Raw genomic sequence first — 18,386 nt, forward strand, 5'->3', positions numbered from 1 at the left:
ACAAAACCCATAAAGTTAATGCAGGTTGCCAGAACAAACCTGGAAGTGGCTAAAAAAGTTCCACGTGGGGAAGGGTTGTTATCTCTGAGACCAAGCATTGAAAGATTAAAGGTGAATTGCTTTGAAAAAAGCATTTTTTCAAAGCTCCTTCTGTGCTTTTGTTGGCTGTAATTATTAATGTTACTAAATGTCTGTGTACGCCAAGGTTATGTTCACATTCATATGTTGCTTGTGTCATAAATTGCTTTATGTGATGGTACATTCTGACAAAGAAAATGTGGATCATTAAAATCTTCCAAGAACAGCTTTTCTTAAGCATAATGTGAGTTGATATCTTAATTCATTACTGAAGTATGAATCCTGTACATGTATTTCTAAGTGTGTGATTGCTTGGTCTCATGTTAGTGACTGAGAAGTACCATGTAACGTTCAGAAGATGAACAAGCTTATGTCAATTATCCTGTGATCCTTGCCTTTACAAATTCTTTAGTTTCTTAGTAACACTTGGATATTGTTTTTAACTATTCATATTTGATCTTCTTTCATACCAGTAAAGTCTTGGACTTTCTGTACTTGTACTTGAAGCAGCAAAGTGCAGTCTGCTTTTGTTTTCCATGTGGAGAGTTTATGATCATGCCAAGTGTCTGACCCTGTGAGGGTCATGTCCTCTGTAAAAGGCTGTATCTTTTTCAAGCCATAGAAAATTCATCTGCAACTAGTGGTCCCTAGGCACCTGGGATGTTTGAGTTTGCAAAAGATAGATATTTTTACAGATGACAGGTCTTTCTTCGCATACAGTCTAGATGACCAGCATGAGCTGCTGGCCTAACTCTGAAGTCACAAAAGTCAGCCCGGTGCATGTATTTCTTTCAAGTTGTGCACTGTACTCAAGCTGATAAACAGCAGATTTTAGAAGCTAAAATAATAAATAGCATGCCATGGAACACAGTTGCTTGTTGCAATAATAATTTGTGCATCTTCCAGCTCTTCCTATGAAAGCAGTGGCACCATGACAACTGGCCAGAGGTATTTATTGAAGTGGAGCGTACCGCTGGGACAAGTGGACGTCATAGAGTATGGCAGCAGTGAGGGCCAAGGAGAGAACTGCAGGTTCCCACCCCAGCACTCTGCTGAAAATGTCATCATTAACTCTAAGCCAAGTAAGTGACAGGAGTTACTGACTTTTACAGACTACTTTGTTAAAATCCATATTTGAAATTCAATGGGCTACTGAAAACAGGAAAGCATTTTGTGCATGAAGATTTCTGTAACATGAAGAGTAGTAGAGCCTCTTTCTTTGGAAACTGAGAATGCAAAAAGTGACAGCCAGGCTTCTGCCTTGTGACATGAATTACTTGTATTTGTCATAGTTTAGAATTTTATGCATGAATGAGTAAAGAGTTCTAAAGCATGAGAGGGTGCAGACGTGCAAAAAGGTGGGTTTGGTGTGGTGCGCCAGTGGTCCCGTGGTAGCTGGTTCTGCCTATGTTCTTCATCCCATAGTTAAAGCAAGGAAGTTTCTCTCAACAAAGATGACCAAGCCACCCTGTTGCTGTGATTAAGACTCTGGACACAAGTGGTTATTGCAGGGTAGAATTTACTCACTTCTCTCAAGCCCATGGTATCTTGTCCTTCAAACTAGTGCTTCAGAAAAAAACCTTAATGAAAGTTTTCAAAACAATATGTTAATAGGTAATTTCCTCCTAGCCTCTCTCCAAAAATGACCTCAAGATCTGAAGTTTGGAAATTCTTCTATGCTAGTTAATCCCCCCTACAAGTCTGCCAACTGCCCTCAAGAGATGTATGAAGTTTAAGACTTTACTTGTTAGCTAGACTTTCACATGTAAGGAGTTCTTTTTATATCCTATTTTTTGCCTAAATATTGTAATATTAAATGCACTTAATACCTCTAGATTGTAATTTGATTCCTATTCATGGATTATAATTCACATGGATTTCAGTGCTAGCTCTAGGCATTATTTCACACTACATTTATTTAATAGTGCACCCTTGGCTTCATGAATTTTCCCACAGTTGTGCTGTAAGGAGGCATAAATGCTACACCATCAGAGTGCAGCATTTACTACCCCCTGTAGTCTCCGGGATGGTTCTTGTCAGGTCTTTTTACTCGTCCCTTTGTAAATAGCTACAGAAAATTTTACAGACAGTTTTGTCTTTATTTCAAGGATGACTTAATTCTTGTAACTCCTTTTAAGCATTAATGGACTACTTAGAGAATGAGATTAAGGCCTTTATATTATAACTTACCAGATGCTGTATGCATAACCCTGAGAGGACTATATAAAGAAGTGTATTTCTTAGAATTGGGGATCCCTTTTGTAGGTAAGTGTGGGAGGAACAGATTGTTGAATATTCCTATTATGATTTTGTGCAGCAGTTTCACAGCTGATAAGACCAAATCCTTGCATGTCAGTAAGGCCAGATGGGGAAGAAAAGCATGAGGGGAGAAACAAAAACTCCTGATGAAACAGTCCTGTACAACTTACTTGAACCTCCTGGCTTTTGAGGTTTTTCAGCTTCATCATGTTTGGTGACAATATCACGCACAAAAAAAGAAATTACTTTGTACATCATTTGTAAATCAACCTTCAGGTTAAATGGTACTCAACAGGTAAAATGTGAGCTGAACTAATCTCTCTCTTTGTAAGCTCTGTTATATTAATTCAGTCTTTTAATAAAAAGGATCAAAAGATAAGAAATAAAAAGGATTTGAAGCATATACTGAAAAAACCTCCCTCAGGTTTAATCAAACCTTTCTGCCAAATGATCCAACTAAATTAAATATAAACAATAATGAAAGAGGAACAGCATAGCCTTGCTTTTTGCATATACTACTGTGTTTGCTCTAGCTGTTACTCTGGATGCAGAATTGTTTGAACTGGCCCTTATGGACAAGTTTGAATACACACCTAATTGTGTTAGCTGTTCTGTAGAGTTGTCTCCTTAGTTTCAGTTTAAGTTGTCTGCTAAAGATTACAGAAGCTCAGAAAGTACAGCCTTCCTGCAGAAGGGAAGTCTGGTAAGACTGGGTACTGGTTCAGTGCTGCTTTTTATTTGCACCCACAAAGTTGCTGCATTTTATGGTTGGTGACATGGTCTTTAATATGGTAGTATCACTTCATTGGTGAAACTACTGGGTGTTTACTACAAGTTGCAAATTACTAACAGAGAAATACTGTCTACTCTGCTTGAAACTTCATATCTTTGCAGTCATCATAAATTTATGTCTCCCTCTGTTTTCAAAATATACCATGAAATCCCAATGGCCTCATAGTATGTGGTATTAATAAAATCTTGTGGTCAAGAACAGTTTGGAATGCTGCAGGCAAATCCTGAGACATAAAACCATTTCTCAGACCTGATTTTCAGCTTACACATCCAATTCGTGTGTACTGAAGATATACAGAATAATGGTGATTCTGTGTAAAATCATGAAGTAGTAGAGGGATTACCTCTTGCATTTCTGGAAGACTGAGGAAAGCTGGTTTGTATCTGCCACGTGCCAGGTTGAATACGTGATTCCTGTAAGGTTGGTATTCTGACATTACTGCTGTGATTAGCAAGGATTCTTGATGGATTCAGGTTGTGTTCTTGTGAGGATTATGGGTTATTAGTTACATTTCCCTTATCATGGCACTTTTTTCTCTACCAAAACCTTTTCTGTGAGGAGGTAGCTGTCACAATTGTATCTTGCTGTTTAGTATTGACTAAATGCAATTGGTGCTTCCAGTTTTCTGTGACATTGCAAGAAAAGGCAGTATAGATTAAAGATGCAAACTTTACTTTGGGTGCTGAATTAATATCTGAATTTGAATTAATCTTGTACAGTCTGTAATATGCAGCTGAAAGGTTGAAAGGTTTTATGAGTATGTATAAATCAAAAGCATGCTTTAGTACTGTTCTAAGATGAAAAGCAAGGGCTATGTGAACTTGGTTTTCACTTGGCAAAATCATCAATGGGCAGTTTTCTACCCCATTGAGCTTTGTGTAGCAGTCTTTTGTCTCTGAATTCTGGAGAACACATTTAGGGGCTATTAAGTTTATGTCTTTTTTTTTGTTTTAAGCCCTTTTTATTTTGTTTGGAGAAACTGTGTGGCCTGAGGGTGTATGGGGGAAAGCAGGAAAGTTTTCCTAGAGTGTATTCTGCTATACTGCCCCATCTTTGATGTGCTCTTGTCTTGTTCTGTTGTTGTCCCCTAGCACCAACAGTAGACTGAATTCTTTTAGTTATGAACATGAAGAAGGATTGAAGTCTCAGCTGTTTGGCAGAGTCCTTTATTTCTATGATTCTAATATTGTTTCCTAGTGGAGTGCAATTACCACTTGTGTTTGCTTCCTGCAGTAATAACCACTAAACGTTTCACATTCTCAGTCTTCAGGAAAAAACAGCATGTTTGTCAGGTCGCTTTTCTCTCAGCAAATTAGTCAAAGTCCTGTTTTATGTGTTAGAGTTGGTCTTGCTTGAAGGTCTGTATGACTCTTGGGCATCCCAAATGGACAGTTTTTGTGGAAGCAGTTAGTTATGTGTGCCAAAAGTGTGAAGTGTTAATTTTCTTCTGTAGAACTGTTGGCAGAAAAATATGAGATAGAGTTTTTTCCCTAGTAAATCCATGTATTGTTTCTGGTAGGCTATTGCTGTTCTCTTCAGCCCAGTTAGTCTATGTGCAGAAGAAGCACAGATACATTCTGTGTAGTATAGAAAAGCTGAATTAATATAAGAACAGGGGAATATTTTCAGTGTGAACAGAAAGTTGTATATTCTTGGTTTTGATTTACTTGTGTAAGAAACCTGTGTACTTGTGTAAGAAATTCACCTCCCTCACCTGGCTGGTGATGCTGTGCCTGATGCCCCCCAGGACACGGTTGGCCCTCCTGGCTGCCAGGGTAGTGCTGACCTGTACTTAACTTGCCATTGACCAGGATCCCCAGATCTCTTTCTGTGTCGCTGCTCACCAGTGTCTCTGCTCAGTCTGTCTGTACACACAGGGATGCCCTGTCCCAGGAGCAGAATCCAGCACTTGCCCTTGTTAAGCTTCCTGTGGTTGGCAATTGCCCAGCCCTGTAATTTGTCAAGGTTTTCTCTGCAGGGTCTCTCTGCCTTCAAGGGAGTTGACAGCTCATCCCAATTTAGTGTCATTGGCAAAGTTATTTAGTATTCCTTGAAGTCATTTATGAAGACACTGAAGAGAACTGAGCCTAAAATGGGCCCCCCGGAAACCGCACTAATGACAGGTCAGCAGTCTGATGTCACCAACCTATTCACTATAAATAACCCTTTGTGCCTGACCTGTGAGCCAGTTTACCTGTGTTTATCCAGCTGTGTGCTGGACATTTTGTCCAGAAGGATCCTGTGAGAGGCCTCAGATCAGTAGCTTTAGTGAAATCCACATTTACATCAACTTCCCCTGATCAACTACCTGGGTTACTTTGTTGTAAAAGGAAATTAAGTTTCTTAAACAGGGCTTTAACTTCATGACCTTGTTCTGGCTGGGACCAATGACCCTGTTGTCTTTCAGGTCTTTTTCACTAGCTCCAGAATAAACCTTGTAACTTTACCAGACACTGAAGTGAGACTGACAGGCATGTAGCTACCACAGTCATCCTTCTTGCCTTGGGACAATGTTTGCCACCTTCCAATTGACTGGGACCTCTTCAGATTCCCAGTTGGACTGAATATGTGGAAAGAGGGCATCAAGAAAGTAAAATGTACTTTTACGATGAGAAAGACGATGGGTGAAAGCACAGTGAATACATCTTGCTTTTAATATGTCATATTGATGAAATATTTATAATATACTTTCCAAAAATATAAAAAGTATAGTCAAAGGCAAATTTGTAACTTCTTACCAAAAATGTTCAGTATTTCCCCTCTAGAAGAATCAGAAGTCAACTTTGCCTTGCAAGTCATCCATGCGTAGATAAAATCGCTGTGAATATGTGTATTTCACTGCCTTTTAAATGGGACTATAGGAAAAAAAGTCAAATATACTGGCCAGAGTTTCAGTTTCTCATACTTCTGGCACATGTTATGAGTTTGCAGCACTTTATGCAAATTGTTGATGGGTTGTAAATTGTGGTTTGTGCTGAGGCAAATGCCAGTTTGGTGCCACAGCAACAGCAGCCACCCCCAGTTGCCTGTTCTTGGGTCCCCAAGAATGAAAAGGGTGAGTGAGAAGTTTTTCACAGCGCTTTTGTTTAACAAGACCAGACTAGAGAGACTCTAGAACCAAAGGGAGAGGGCTAAGCATCCCGCCATGTTTGGGTGGGAAACCAGCACCTGTCAGCAGTGCTGTGCTCTGATCAGGTTGATTAGGAGACATAGATAGTATGGACAGTTACTTAAGCAAAGAAACATCAGTTTGAGCCATATGTCTAAAGGCTGAAAGGGAAAATGAGCCAAACCCATCTGTACTGTACTGTACCCATCCATGCTGTGATGAGCATCAAAGAGAACAGTGAAGTCAAAAATCAGGCTAGTATTCTTATGGCTGTATTTTAGTGTTCTTTCTTTCTTTCACAGGTTTACAGTTTGTAACTGAGAGCAAAGCTCAGCACTGCTAAGCCATGGCTGCTCCCCTTTCTCATTCAGACTTTCGGGGATACATTTGTACTCTGTTTCCACTTGTTCCAATTGTGTTCTTGATCTCTGTGGGATTTGTTTACTGTCAAATATAGTAGTGACATGATGCTGAAGTGCAGAAATGATTCCTCTCTTCTAAGTTTTCTTCTGCTTGATGCAGTCACTTTGTGTAGGCCTCTGAGTGTTGCCAGGGAAACAGGGAGGGGTGTTTGATGGGTTACAGTGTGCACTTGTTTCTGTCAACATCTTGCTCATTGAAACAGCAGCTCTTCTCAAAATCAGAGATAGTGCTCTGTGAGAGCCATTGCCATTAGAGCTGGTTTTTTTCCTGGTTTGTCTAATGAGAAATACAGAATTGGGGAAGAAAAAACCAATCACATTTATGATCCCTCTAAGGCTCAGCAATTGTATAATACAATGTCCAGAGTAACCAAAAACTAATATTAAGTAGCATATCAACTCCAGCACTGGTGATAAAATTTTAGAAAGAATGATGTGGAATGACTTGCTAATTGAACTAGCTTTCATCTCTGTGGAATATATAAAGATTAATAATGTAAGTCTTTATTTTAAAGGTATTGAAGACAATACTGTGCACTAAAGGAGATGCAATATGTTCATAAATGTAAACTGTCACTGATATATGTGAAAAAAAGACCAAAGATTGTAAATAAATCTAATGCCAAAAAGCCTGTTCATCTGAGCAAATGGGGTGGCATTAAATAGTTCACTTTGTTAAGCGGATATAAGTTTCTATCTAGTGGATTAGGCAAGGATAAATTTAGGTGTTACATGTTTGTCTCACCCATGCAGGATGAGATTATTCTCTTTGCCATTTGTATTTTTTATAGTGGTTATAGGGTTTGTTATCCACTTCCTATAAACCTTCTGTGTTGCCAGGGGTCTCATCCACGTCATGGCACAGAGTCATAAAATCAATAGAAACCAAGCTGGTGTGTATGAAAGAGGGAGGTGAGCTCCTCACAGTGCCATTTCCACATGAATTGTTATAGTCTGGTGGGAGCTCCAGTGTAAACCTTTGGCAGCTCGGCCAGTTTACAACTGCTGCAGACCTATCTTGGAATCCCTGCAGTACTTTCATTGTTTAAATGCCTTCACACATGTACTTTCATTGGCTGTTTGTATCAGTGTTTCTGCACCCAGTTCCTCTTTTGCCCGTTGTACCTGTGCAGATGCATCCCAGATGTCCTGTATGACCCCTCTCCTTCCTTAGGAGGGCAGGGGCTTCCAGGTCCATGCTGTCCTCAGCCTTTCCCTTTGGGCCTTGTGAGAGAAATGGCCGTGGCACTTCTTTTCTTTGACTCTAAAGTCTTTGTTAACGGCATTTTTTTCTTGCTCATGGGAACAGAGGCAGGAACTGCAGTCAGTACATAGTCCAGGAAGACTCCTGACCATTGTCTCAGCTAGTGTGACACTGGGGAGCCAGGCTGTGGGGTCCATGCTGAGTGTATCAGGGCTCTGGTGTTTCTCCCTCATGTTCCCTACTGCTTTAATCTCTGACACAGTACAGCTGCTTCTGTCAGCAGGAAAAATATTTATGGCCTTTTATATCTGAAATGCCTGTGCAGTCAGGATTAGCTGGAGCTTAATATAATTTTGAAGCCATACTCTCAGTGTATGAACTACTTCTCACTGTCTCAGAGGCTTTACATTTCCTTTATGGTTTTGCATAATTTTGCATAATTTTATTCACAAATGGTATAGCACTATGAATTCAATACCTTACTCACTACTTGCAGATGCAAGCTGTTGATTTTATCTTCTTATTCCTCAAGATGTGTGAATAAGCAGTTTTGTAGTTAGATGTTAGTTTTCGTGCAACCTGATTCTTTGGTGTTCAGATCTGGTACAATGAGCAAGACAGGTCTCAGCATTCATGTAATTGCCAGTTGAGAGAAAGGTATTGGCGACTGGCAGGGAGGTAAAGCATGTTAAAAATACTTTGTTAGAGTTGAGACTTGTGAGGTTTGTTTTCCAGCTCTACTCTGTGTACTGGGTGTCATATGGTATTTGGTTCTTCTGTGATTAGGACCTGAAGAACTCCCCTGTCTTGCATGGCAGTGAGAATAGTTAATTTATTACATTAGTTTCAGAGACTCAGATTATCAGTTTCAATAATTAAGAACATAAATTATGTTTAGGTGCTTACATGATTGAAGTATGATTAGACTGAACATTGTCATTTCATGTTTATGATAATGCTCTTCATGGTAATTGGCAATGGTGGGTCCTGACTGTATTGGTAATCAGCCTTGCTTACGCCATGTCTGAATTGAACAGTTTGCATTTTAGTAATCTCAAGGGGTTTATTGCTTATCACATAATATGATGTGTGTGCTTGTGCTGCTTCTTTCTGTGCTAGGTTACTAAGCCTAAGTTAGGGTTATACTGCAAAGACACGTGCGAGCAGCTGCTCAGCTTTTCATTGATGGCTGCCAACTAAACTCTTGTTCTCTGACATCATTCCTGACTTCCCATTTGCTTAAATTTCCAGACCTGGAGACTGATGCCACTCAAAAACTTGTGTAGTTTGGGCCTGAGAGTGTGGTGTAATCTCAGGAGATCTACAGTTGAGTTATGGTGGTGTTGCAGTGCGGATACTGTAACACGATGTATTAAACCAGGAGGCCCATAGAAAGAAATATATATGGACAGATCCTTGGTAGATGTTTCAGAGATGTTTATTTCTCCAGCCCCATGGCCGGGGCTCTGCCCAGGAACTGTTCCAGTCACGGGACCAAGGGTCCTTCTGCCCGCGCAGGGAACACAAACCAACCCATGGGAACGAGGCTGAGCAGGGGCAGGGAAACCCCGTGTCTGTGCCCTCAGGGCCCCTCTCCCAGGGCTACACGGCAGGGGGAGGGACCCTGACATGGTGGCTCAGATATTTTTGGTGCATGTAACTGTGGAGATCATGAGTTGGATTTAGTGCGAAAGAGCAAACCGGGGGAGGGCAGAAAGTCTGCTTTTCTGTGAGGAACTTTAAATTGACCCGTGGACTTGATTAGGTCATTAGCCGGGATTTTGGATTCATAGGATGACTTTTTTTGTATTACTATTTTAGTCAAATTCCAGTTGGCTGTTCAAATGCTCTTGAAAAGGAGAAACAAGAAAACCAAATCTGCCCACATATTTCTCTGATGCGTCTATGGAAACAGGAGCAGCATGAGTGAGCACGTGAAAAGATAGAAATATGAGGAGGGTGGTGCTGTGGGGGCTGTCAGGGACTTTGCTTACATAACACAATGTGCAGGAAGTTGGTAGTTCAGTGTCTAAAAACAAAACCTCATCTGCTTTGTTACTGGCTCAAACAATCATACAGAATTTCCAGGAAGGATATATATCAGAGGTATGGATGTGCCTCTTGTGTATAACTGATGCTTGAATGTGTCAATTTCTGTGCAAGAAGAGGTTTTGGTACAGAAGGGGACCCTCATCACCAGCCTTCTAGCAAAAGCTAGGTGTTCTGGGACAAGGGAGTTTGCAAAAGGAAAGGAAATGGTACTTAAATATGTAACATCAGTATCAACTGCTAAATTAATTACAGTGTTTCTAGTATTTCCAGTATTCATAATCTTTTTGCCAACTCTTTTTATTAGTTGCTGAAATAGATAGCTTGAGTATAATAATGGCACATAAAGATTTCTTTTTCTGTTTATACTGAGAAAAGTATTTCCACTAGACCTGTCAAAAGAGAATGTTTGTTCACTATTTGATAAGTTCTTTTCCACCAAGCAGCTGTGAAGCATTGGTGTGTTTTATGTACCAGTGTATCTATAGGAGCAGGATTCAGTATCACGTACAGGGGGAGAATTCCTCAACTGCAGTAATTGAATCTTGGGCCTTATAAATGGTTTGTGGTTTTCCTTCTTTATATTAATTATCAAGGTCTGCAGTGAACAGGAAACTATTTTACTTCAGGTGCAGCATTGTCTCTCACAGTCTCCATTCTCGTCCTTTCTAAAGGTGGGCATTATAAATAAAGCACTGGGATGCTGTCTGCCTATTATTACTTGACAGAAGAAAATCACTGAAAGTTTTCTAGGACAATCTAAGCCAAATGTAAAGAATTGAACAGTTCTGTCTATACCTAAATGGTTTTAAATATATTACTGCTGCATCATCATGGTTTAATGTAAATAGGTTAACAATCTCATGATATCTGCCCAGTTATTATGAACTGATCAAGAATTCATCTAGTATCATGATGCTTTGCTTTCCAGAACATTGTACAAGCTACTCAGGTTTAAATGTAGTTGAAATTTTGTGTAAGGACCTGGATTTTTTTTTTTTTTTTTTTTTTTTTTATTATTATTATTTGTTCCAAGTGTATAATCCTATACAAGTACCAGTTTGTTATGCCTTCCTCAGACGCAGCAGCTTTTAAAGTTACCTCCCACATATGTAACTTCTTCCCCCATCCCAGGTGATCTTTATGCTCTAGATGAGGATTGAAACTTTTCCAAATCTCTTCCTTTCATAACACGTGACGTTTCAGTGTGCTGCCTGGATGCACACAGATGGCTCAGTGGGAGGAAGCAATACAAATGTACTCAGCCTCAAAGACCAGATTGCAAATGGCAAGTCAAATTTTGGGTATACCAACCTTTTAGAGTGGTCTTCAAATCTGGCATGTTCTTGGAGCATATCATTAATTTCGTGTTATCCCCCCATAACACTGGAATTGTAGTCAGGAAAAGAGCTTTTCTCAGTTGTGGTTTTTGCATGTGAGCATTCATGTTCTTCCATTTTGTGTAAACTAGTCTGATTTCAGGGCTCTGTTTCTCTCAGAAGCAAAGTAATCTTCATAAGGACCTTGAATTTTCATGATGCATCAGTTTTCACTTCATTTCAATATAGCTTTTCTGAAAGCAATTTATATTGATGTATTGTGGTTTTGAACTATGTGGAGAAAAGGTCATTTCTATGATTATACTCAAGGCAGATGTTGTCAATATAAGTTACTTTGCAGTAAAAGAGGCACCCAGCAATCTGCCTATTAACAGTATTTCGTTTCAACATGATGGACAAAACAGAAATGTTTGCAAAAATAGTTGCGATATTAAGCGTATATTAATTGAGGCTTTTATTTCATTTGTGTGACATTTGGATTTATGTAGTATTACTTGAAGAAAATCCTTCTAATTGATAATAAACAGGAGTTTAGTATGGGAAGGGACCAGCTGAGCCATTATGTTTGCTTGCCCAGCAACAGATTTTTAAATTAAGGGTGATTGCATCTACTCTGTCTTGTTTAGTAGCATAAATCTGTGATAAAATAGTAATTCACAAATGGGAATCAGAACACACAGGAAGAGCTAGTAGAAAATGTCTACAGGTAACAAATCACCATGGATAAGAAATGTGTCCCTTTGTAATTCATAGAAAGGAAGAATAGGGTGTGATCAGTTCAGGGTTATAATAACCAATATGCTTGAAGTGCCCATGAAAATTGAAAATTTAGGGGACCCAGATGGACAACAATCCCAAAGGTGCAGCTGCTGTGCCAGCATCTATTAATGCAGCTGCTGCTGTGCAGGCAGAGAGAGCTGTGGCTGCTGGCTGTGCTCCCCAGCAATTCAGCCTTCTGCCAGAGGTGGGAATCCTCCCCCTCTGGCAGAAGCACTGGCACAAGCACACAGACACCTATCTTGCATGTGTATATTTATTCACAACCTTCCAAATTCTACTTTTGCCTGAACCAAGTTAAACTGACTTTAACCACACCCAGGGAGTTTCCTGCAGGCTTTGAAAATGCCTGGGTATAAATCGACTAAAATTGCTTCTGTTTCAATTATAAAAATTGCTTCAAACCAGGCAAAACTGATGAATTTGGTGCTGAGAGTAACACTGGGAAACAAGCAGGCAAAATTAATGTTTAGTATTATACTCAAATGTATCTTGGCCTAAGAAGAAATTGTTACAGAAAGCAGAATCTTGTCCACAATTTTACTTAGCAGCAAAATAAATTTAAACTTTAACCTCCTTTCTTCCCAAGTTGTGGTTTTGCTTTCTTTTTTAACTTTGAGTGTATTTCATTTTAATGCTGAGCAAGGAATTGGGTATTTTGCATGAATTACTGGTTGTTGGCAGTAAACCTGCCTGTTGCAGGGGGGCATGAATTCCTCTGGTAAAATCTTAGCAACAAAGGAGTTGATGAAAAAAAATTTTTGCTAGCTTACATGTGGCCAAGATTTCACCCTTGATCTGTAGGTGGAATGCAAAAAAGTTGCCTTTGAAGCCACATATGTGGTTATTGGTTACAGCATGCTGCCTTCTCTCCTGCCCAGGCACACTGTAGCACATAGGATGTGTAGAGCTGGGGAGAGCCTTCTGTAAAACAATGAAGGTTTTTTTTCCCCATAGGAAAAATAAGTTGGTTTCGAGCTTGATAATTAGCAAGAGTGTCTTAGAAATGAGAAGGGAATGGCTTTATCATTTGTGAAACGTTTCACAGTACAAAGGAAGCCGACCATGTATCTGCTTTGGAGTGAAGCCAAGAGTTTTTCAGTGCACTCTCTATGGATAAAAGAAAGAGTGAACACTCACCCCAAAATAGCCAGCAATTGAATGGTCAGGGAACATGTGTGGGCTGAAGCAGGCAGTCTGTGGCTGTGAGATGGGAAACATCTGATGAACAGAGTAGTGTTCTTCCCCACCTCCTCCACTCAAGAAAAACCTTCCATCAGATGATTCTCAGGATCAACTGGTAGTCAATGTTTGGTTAACCACTGAGAAGCCAATTCTACTTTAAATGACATTGTGAGTAACCCTTACAGGACCCAGTTCAGAGATGAAGTTGCTATAACTTGTAACTCATTATCCAGACACAATCCAAGTGATCAGTTTTTGGAGAACTCACTCCTGATGAATCTACATCATTATTGATCTCTGAAGCCTTATTTTTCTGTGTCAGTTTGTACCCACTAAGGACCTCCATGAAAGACTGATATTAGTCGTGCCTATTGATCTAGTTCTTGACTATTAAAATTTCTTCTTAAATTGGCTGTTTCTCTTTTCTAGAACATCAGAGGATGGAAGCAGGCTCTCATTAATTATTTACTGTTTTGATTTTGTGCTTCCTTTCCTGTACTAAGAATGTGGTCTTTTAATGAATGAGCCTGAAATTACTTTTGTTTGGTTTTTCTGTGTGACAGCCTTTCAGATGCCAGGTTAGTTTATTTGCTTGACGTTCATATTGCATCCTTTCTATCTTGACTTATTAATAGCTTATAAAATATGCATGATGCAGACAAAAGAGACTCAGGTGACAATTACTGAATGAAATTCAAGATTTATGCCTTATTACCAAGGCTGGAACAAAGATATTTGTAAGATTATTTGAAGCTTCAAGAAGAGGATTATCAGGCATGGTGGATATATATGTACTGCACAGGGCAAGTCCATCTGTGTAAGCAGTTAAAGCTTGCTTTATGGCCTCAGTTGAAGACTATGGCATAAAGTCCTGCAGCATCTAGGAGTTGCCTGGATGCTGATTGTTTTATGTTGCATTAATGTCTCTTCTTCAAACAGTAATAAACAAAATGTCTGGTAACTGTCTTTATCAAGCTACAAAGAGTGACCCTGGCTTTTATAATTTAGGAATAATATAAACTGCTTGGGTGAAAATATCCATCCTGTACAAGGGAAGCCTCACAGACTTTCAGCTTTTCACAGCCTGATTGTTGTAAATTTTCTCTTGGTTCAAACCCACAAAAATGTTTGTAGTAATTTTTTCAGGGCAGCTGTTTGTTTGTTTAGTAATGGAGTTTATAAATGACAGGTGACTGGACTTCTGCTAAAAACTCAACTAATCAAACAATTATTTCTGTTCAGTCTAAATTTTTTTTTTTTGCAGAAGCTATCTTTTTGCTAGAGAAATTTGGAGCAAGAATGATATAATTTGTGTTCTTTACAGTGCCAGACACATTATCATGACTTTTAGCTAGATTTCACCAGATTTCATGTTAACACTGACCTACCTGCTCCTTTCTTTGCAAGTAGCCCCATCAAAATCAACAATTTGATGCATCTAGGAACAAGGGATTCAGGTACTTAACAAATTACAATTATTGTGGATGTTAGCAAGACAAAAGGGGTAAGCTGGCAGAGGACAGATACAAGGAGTGAAGTGCTTACATCTTTTCAGATATAGATTTTTCAAGTATTTGGGTTGAAGAAAGTATGGAGTCTGCAGTTCAAGAAAAGTGTTAATTTTTTTCTTTTTTTTTGAAATAAAACTGCAGATATGCTCAACTGACCATAATTACAAAATTCTTTCTCTTTGATCTACTTTGCAGTCATTTCTTTTCATGGTGTACAATAAATGTAATTATCTTTTCTAACTAAGTTGGTTTTAAGGGTAAAAGGCTAGATTGTTCTTCTAATTAACATTCAGAGCAGGCACAGAAGAGGATGATAGTTGCATTTATTATCTGGATGGGTAAACAGTAGTAAAGTGCAGTTTGGTGCTCAAGTGCAACACACAGAAATAATTTCATTGATCCAATACACCAGAAGATTTAAAGGCTAGATAATACTTTGAAATTTCATGGGAATGTGTAATATTTCAGGTTTATGTTGCATTTTCCTGCAGTGAAGTGGAGAATTCAGAAATAAAGTAGCCATTAATATTTTCTTTGAGCCTTGAAATTTTATACTTTTCAGGGTTTAAGGCAGACTTCCAGCTTAATATAGTGAATTGCATTAAAGAAAAGCATTGGCCTCTATCTGTATGATGCCTCCAAAGAGGAAAGTGTCTTTAGAAAATATTTATTTTGATACCTAACTGAAAATATACTAATGATTTAAGTAACATTGTTTCATACGAGTTTATTTTTCACTTTTATTCTGACTTAGGCTATTTGGACAGCTTTGTGTTTGGTTTGATGAGTTTTGTTTCGTACCTGGGCCCTGCAGCAGACTGGAGGGACTGGGGGTGCCCGCGGTGTGTGTGGCAGCTGGGCTGTGCCCAGCGCCCTCTGCCCTGCAGCCAGAGCAGGTGGCACAACTCATGTCCGTGCTCCTGATCTGTCTGCAGAGCCAGTAGCCAGCACTGTATTTAGATCTTGCTCTTGCCAACACACCATTGAAATTCTTCTGATCCAGGGGCATTTGCTGCCCACGGACTGGTTTCCAAAGCTTCCAAAATGGTAAGGATGAAGGATCCATAGTTTGGATACTACACTGCATGAGCTAAAGAATCTGCAGGAGTTTCCTGGAAAGATAATCCAGTCCTGTTCCTGTCATTCAGCCAAAGAGAAACATGCTGACTCTGTATGAGTCAGGGTGGGTTTTTTATGGGAGAGTGAGTGTTGCTTCCAAAGGAATTACATAGCCATTCCACTCCTAGCATCATGGTAGTCAGAGTATATTAGCAGGGTTTTGCAAGCTTTTTGCATTTAAATGGACACCTTTTCCTAGTAATTAGTGTGTTTTTCTGAGTTACTGTTCCCTTATAAACCTTTGTACTTATTGATGATTAGCATAAAATATTTCTGCTGCTGTTCAGCTTTTCTGCTGATTTTAGAGCAGATCATTTTTTGATTTAAGCATGATTACAGTAAAATTTCAAGTGGTTCAGTGAAATTGCAGGCTTGTGTTGTAATTAGGATATGGTTATATGATCCAGAACTGTCTCATGATCAATAAAGAAAATTTTGAATTTTAAACCATCATAGCAAATTCTACAAATAAATTTTTTTGCTTGTCATGTAACCAAAAACAACCTCCAGGAAAGATGTTTAAATTAATGTGTTACAGCAAGTCTGTGTTTGGTGCTACACAAAACTTCCATGGCAGCAAGAGATTTTGGGGCCAGTGAAGCTTTGATATTTGTTACAGTTCTAGTGTGGGTTATTAAAACTGCAGATAGTGTTCTCCATCATACAAGCTGAACAAGCTTGAATCTTTTTTTGTAGCTAAAAAGGCAATGATAAGATGATCTAAAAGGAAATGCCAGTGGTACTGCCTGTATGTGTGAAGGTTGTATGTGGTATATGCTACTCCTATTTCCTGGGGTGCCTGTCACAATTATCTGTCTGCAGGGACATTAGAAGTAGCTGGAGCAACAAAGTGAAATAGTGAGGATATACGTAGAAATGAACCATGCTGATTTTCAGATGTAATATATGTTTATATTATCTTTGTGATACTTTCCTTGTTGAACTGAGAATTGCATCTTTTTATTATGTATAACCTTATGGTTTTGTTCATTTTAGACAAGCTCTATATGGGACCAGGGCAACTGTACCATGATCTGCAGAACCTTTTACATGACTTGAATGTACTTGGTCAAATTAGTCAATTAATAAGCAGCCTTAAAGGAAACTACCAGGTAATAAACAAAGCTGGATTTATTTTTCAAGTAAAGTAGCATAGTTGCCTCTCTCTAGGGTCTGTGCAAGACATTCTATAGTTCTCTCTGCAAAAAGGGGAATAATTTTTACCTCTAGTAATGCATTTACTGTTAAATATTATAAATGGATTACAGCTGTCCTTCTAATCTTGTTTTTCTTTATTGTTTTTAAGTGTAGGTGGGTACTACAAGTGTCTGCATTTGTTCAGTAGCTGATAAGCTTATATGGAAACAGAATTACATTTTGATGTTAAGAAATCGGATTCTTGCAATTAGACATGGTAGTAGGAGGATGGTTGTTTGGAGGAAGCTCTTGATCCCCATCCAAGCTCATCCAAGCTGGCTTTTGGGGAAAAACTGTACTTAAAACTGAGTATAAATCACAAAAATATAAAAGGATTTTCAGAAGAATTTTGAAAGTGTTTTGCTTTAGCTTTGTTCACATCCCTTTGATTTAGCTTATAGTCTGGCTAACAAATATAGTATTTAACACCAAATGAAGTCTTGAGACTTCAAACAATTACTTTTTTGCTTGGTTTTTTTATACATTTTATACATGGTTACATGTAATTTTTAACTCTTACTTGCCACCACAGGTAGTACATACATGTGTGTACATGTATGAATTTATGAAAGCTGAGTTTCTCTTGACATATCTTGGCTCCAGAGACAAGGCATTAAATAAAACATAACATTTTATGAAAATATGTACTCTGAAAGAAGTTTATGGAAACAGTTCTTTTGGACAAAGCTTTATGAGAAGTAGAAGGTGAATTTCATCTGCATAATTGGGAATATGTATAGCATATATACACTGTCAGACATTCCCCCATTACCATATACACAAAACCTTTCTTCCTGCACTGGCAGTCAGAGCCAACTATGCTTTGAAAACTTAAAATTCAGTCATTGTTTCCAAGTAGATGTGTGTAACAGAATTACAATAATTTAGTTGAGAAATGAGGTCAGCTTCTTTATTTTTGAAAAACACTTAAGTTGTCATAGAATCCTGATGGTGGAAAGTTTGTGTACTTCTGCCAGCTTGTTAGTCTTGATGCTTTGTATCATCCAGGTGTGCTTTTACTCTCTGCAACAGAGCACTCACCTTGCAGTGAGTTATTGTTTCAGCATCTTAAACAGATTTAGACCGCACATCTTTCATGATGGCTTTGTAAACATTTTGACTCAAAGATTTGAACAAAAGCATATTTTCAGTATGATTTGTAGATGTTTTCACAAGATCTTTAGAAGCAGAATTTGTGGATGGTGGAATAAAGTAAAAGATTTGTGCGTACACCTGACACAAATTTACATTTTTTAATTTGACAGATGCTTGGGAATGTCATTTGTGTATCATCAAACTGAGCAATGGGAGATTAAATCTTCAGATAAAATACATTAGCAAAT

The 18,386-nt window shown here is 38.7% G+C and overlaps 1 protein-coding gene across 5 annotated transcripts in view; it reads left to right on the plus strand.

The window, feature by feature from the left end:
* Window positions 1-18,386, plus strand: part of ARHGEF10 (Rho guanine nucleotide exchange factor 10) — a 113,494-nt gene that overhangs the window by 59,473 nt on the left and 35,635 nt on the right. For all 5 annotated transcript variants that reach the window (XM_042016875.1, XM_042016876.1, XM_042016874.1 and 2 more), the window contains 2 exons: window positions 985-1,160; window positions 16,843-16,958. In XM_042016875.1, coding sequence (XP_041872809.1) covers window positions 985-1,160; window positions 16,843-16,958 — 292 coding nt within the window. The remainder of the gene's footprint in view (window positions 1-984; window positions 1,161-16,842; window positions 16,959-18,386) is intronic.

Source organism: Corvus kubaryi, unplaced genomic scaffold (genome assembly GCF_017639235.1).
Source record: "Corvus kubaryi isolate FWS band 111438036 unplaced genomic scaffold, C.kubaryi_AGA036_p1.0 split3-73, whole genome shotgun sequence".
In the NCBI taxonomy this organism is placed as follows: Eukaryota; Metazoa; Chordata; class Aves; order Passeriformes; family Corvidae; genus Corvus; species Corvus kubaryi.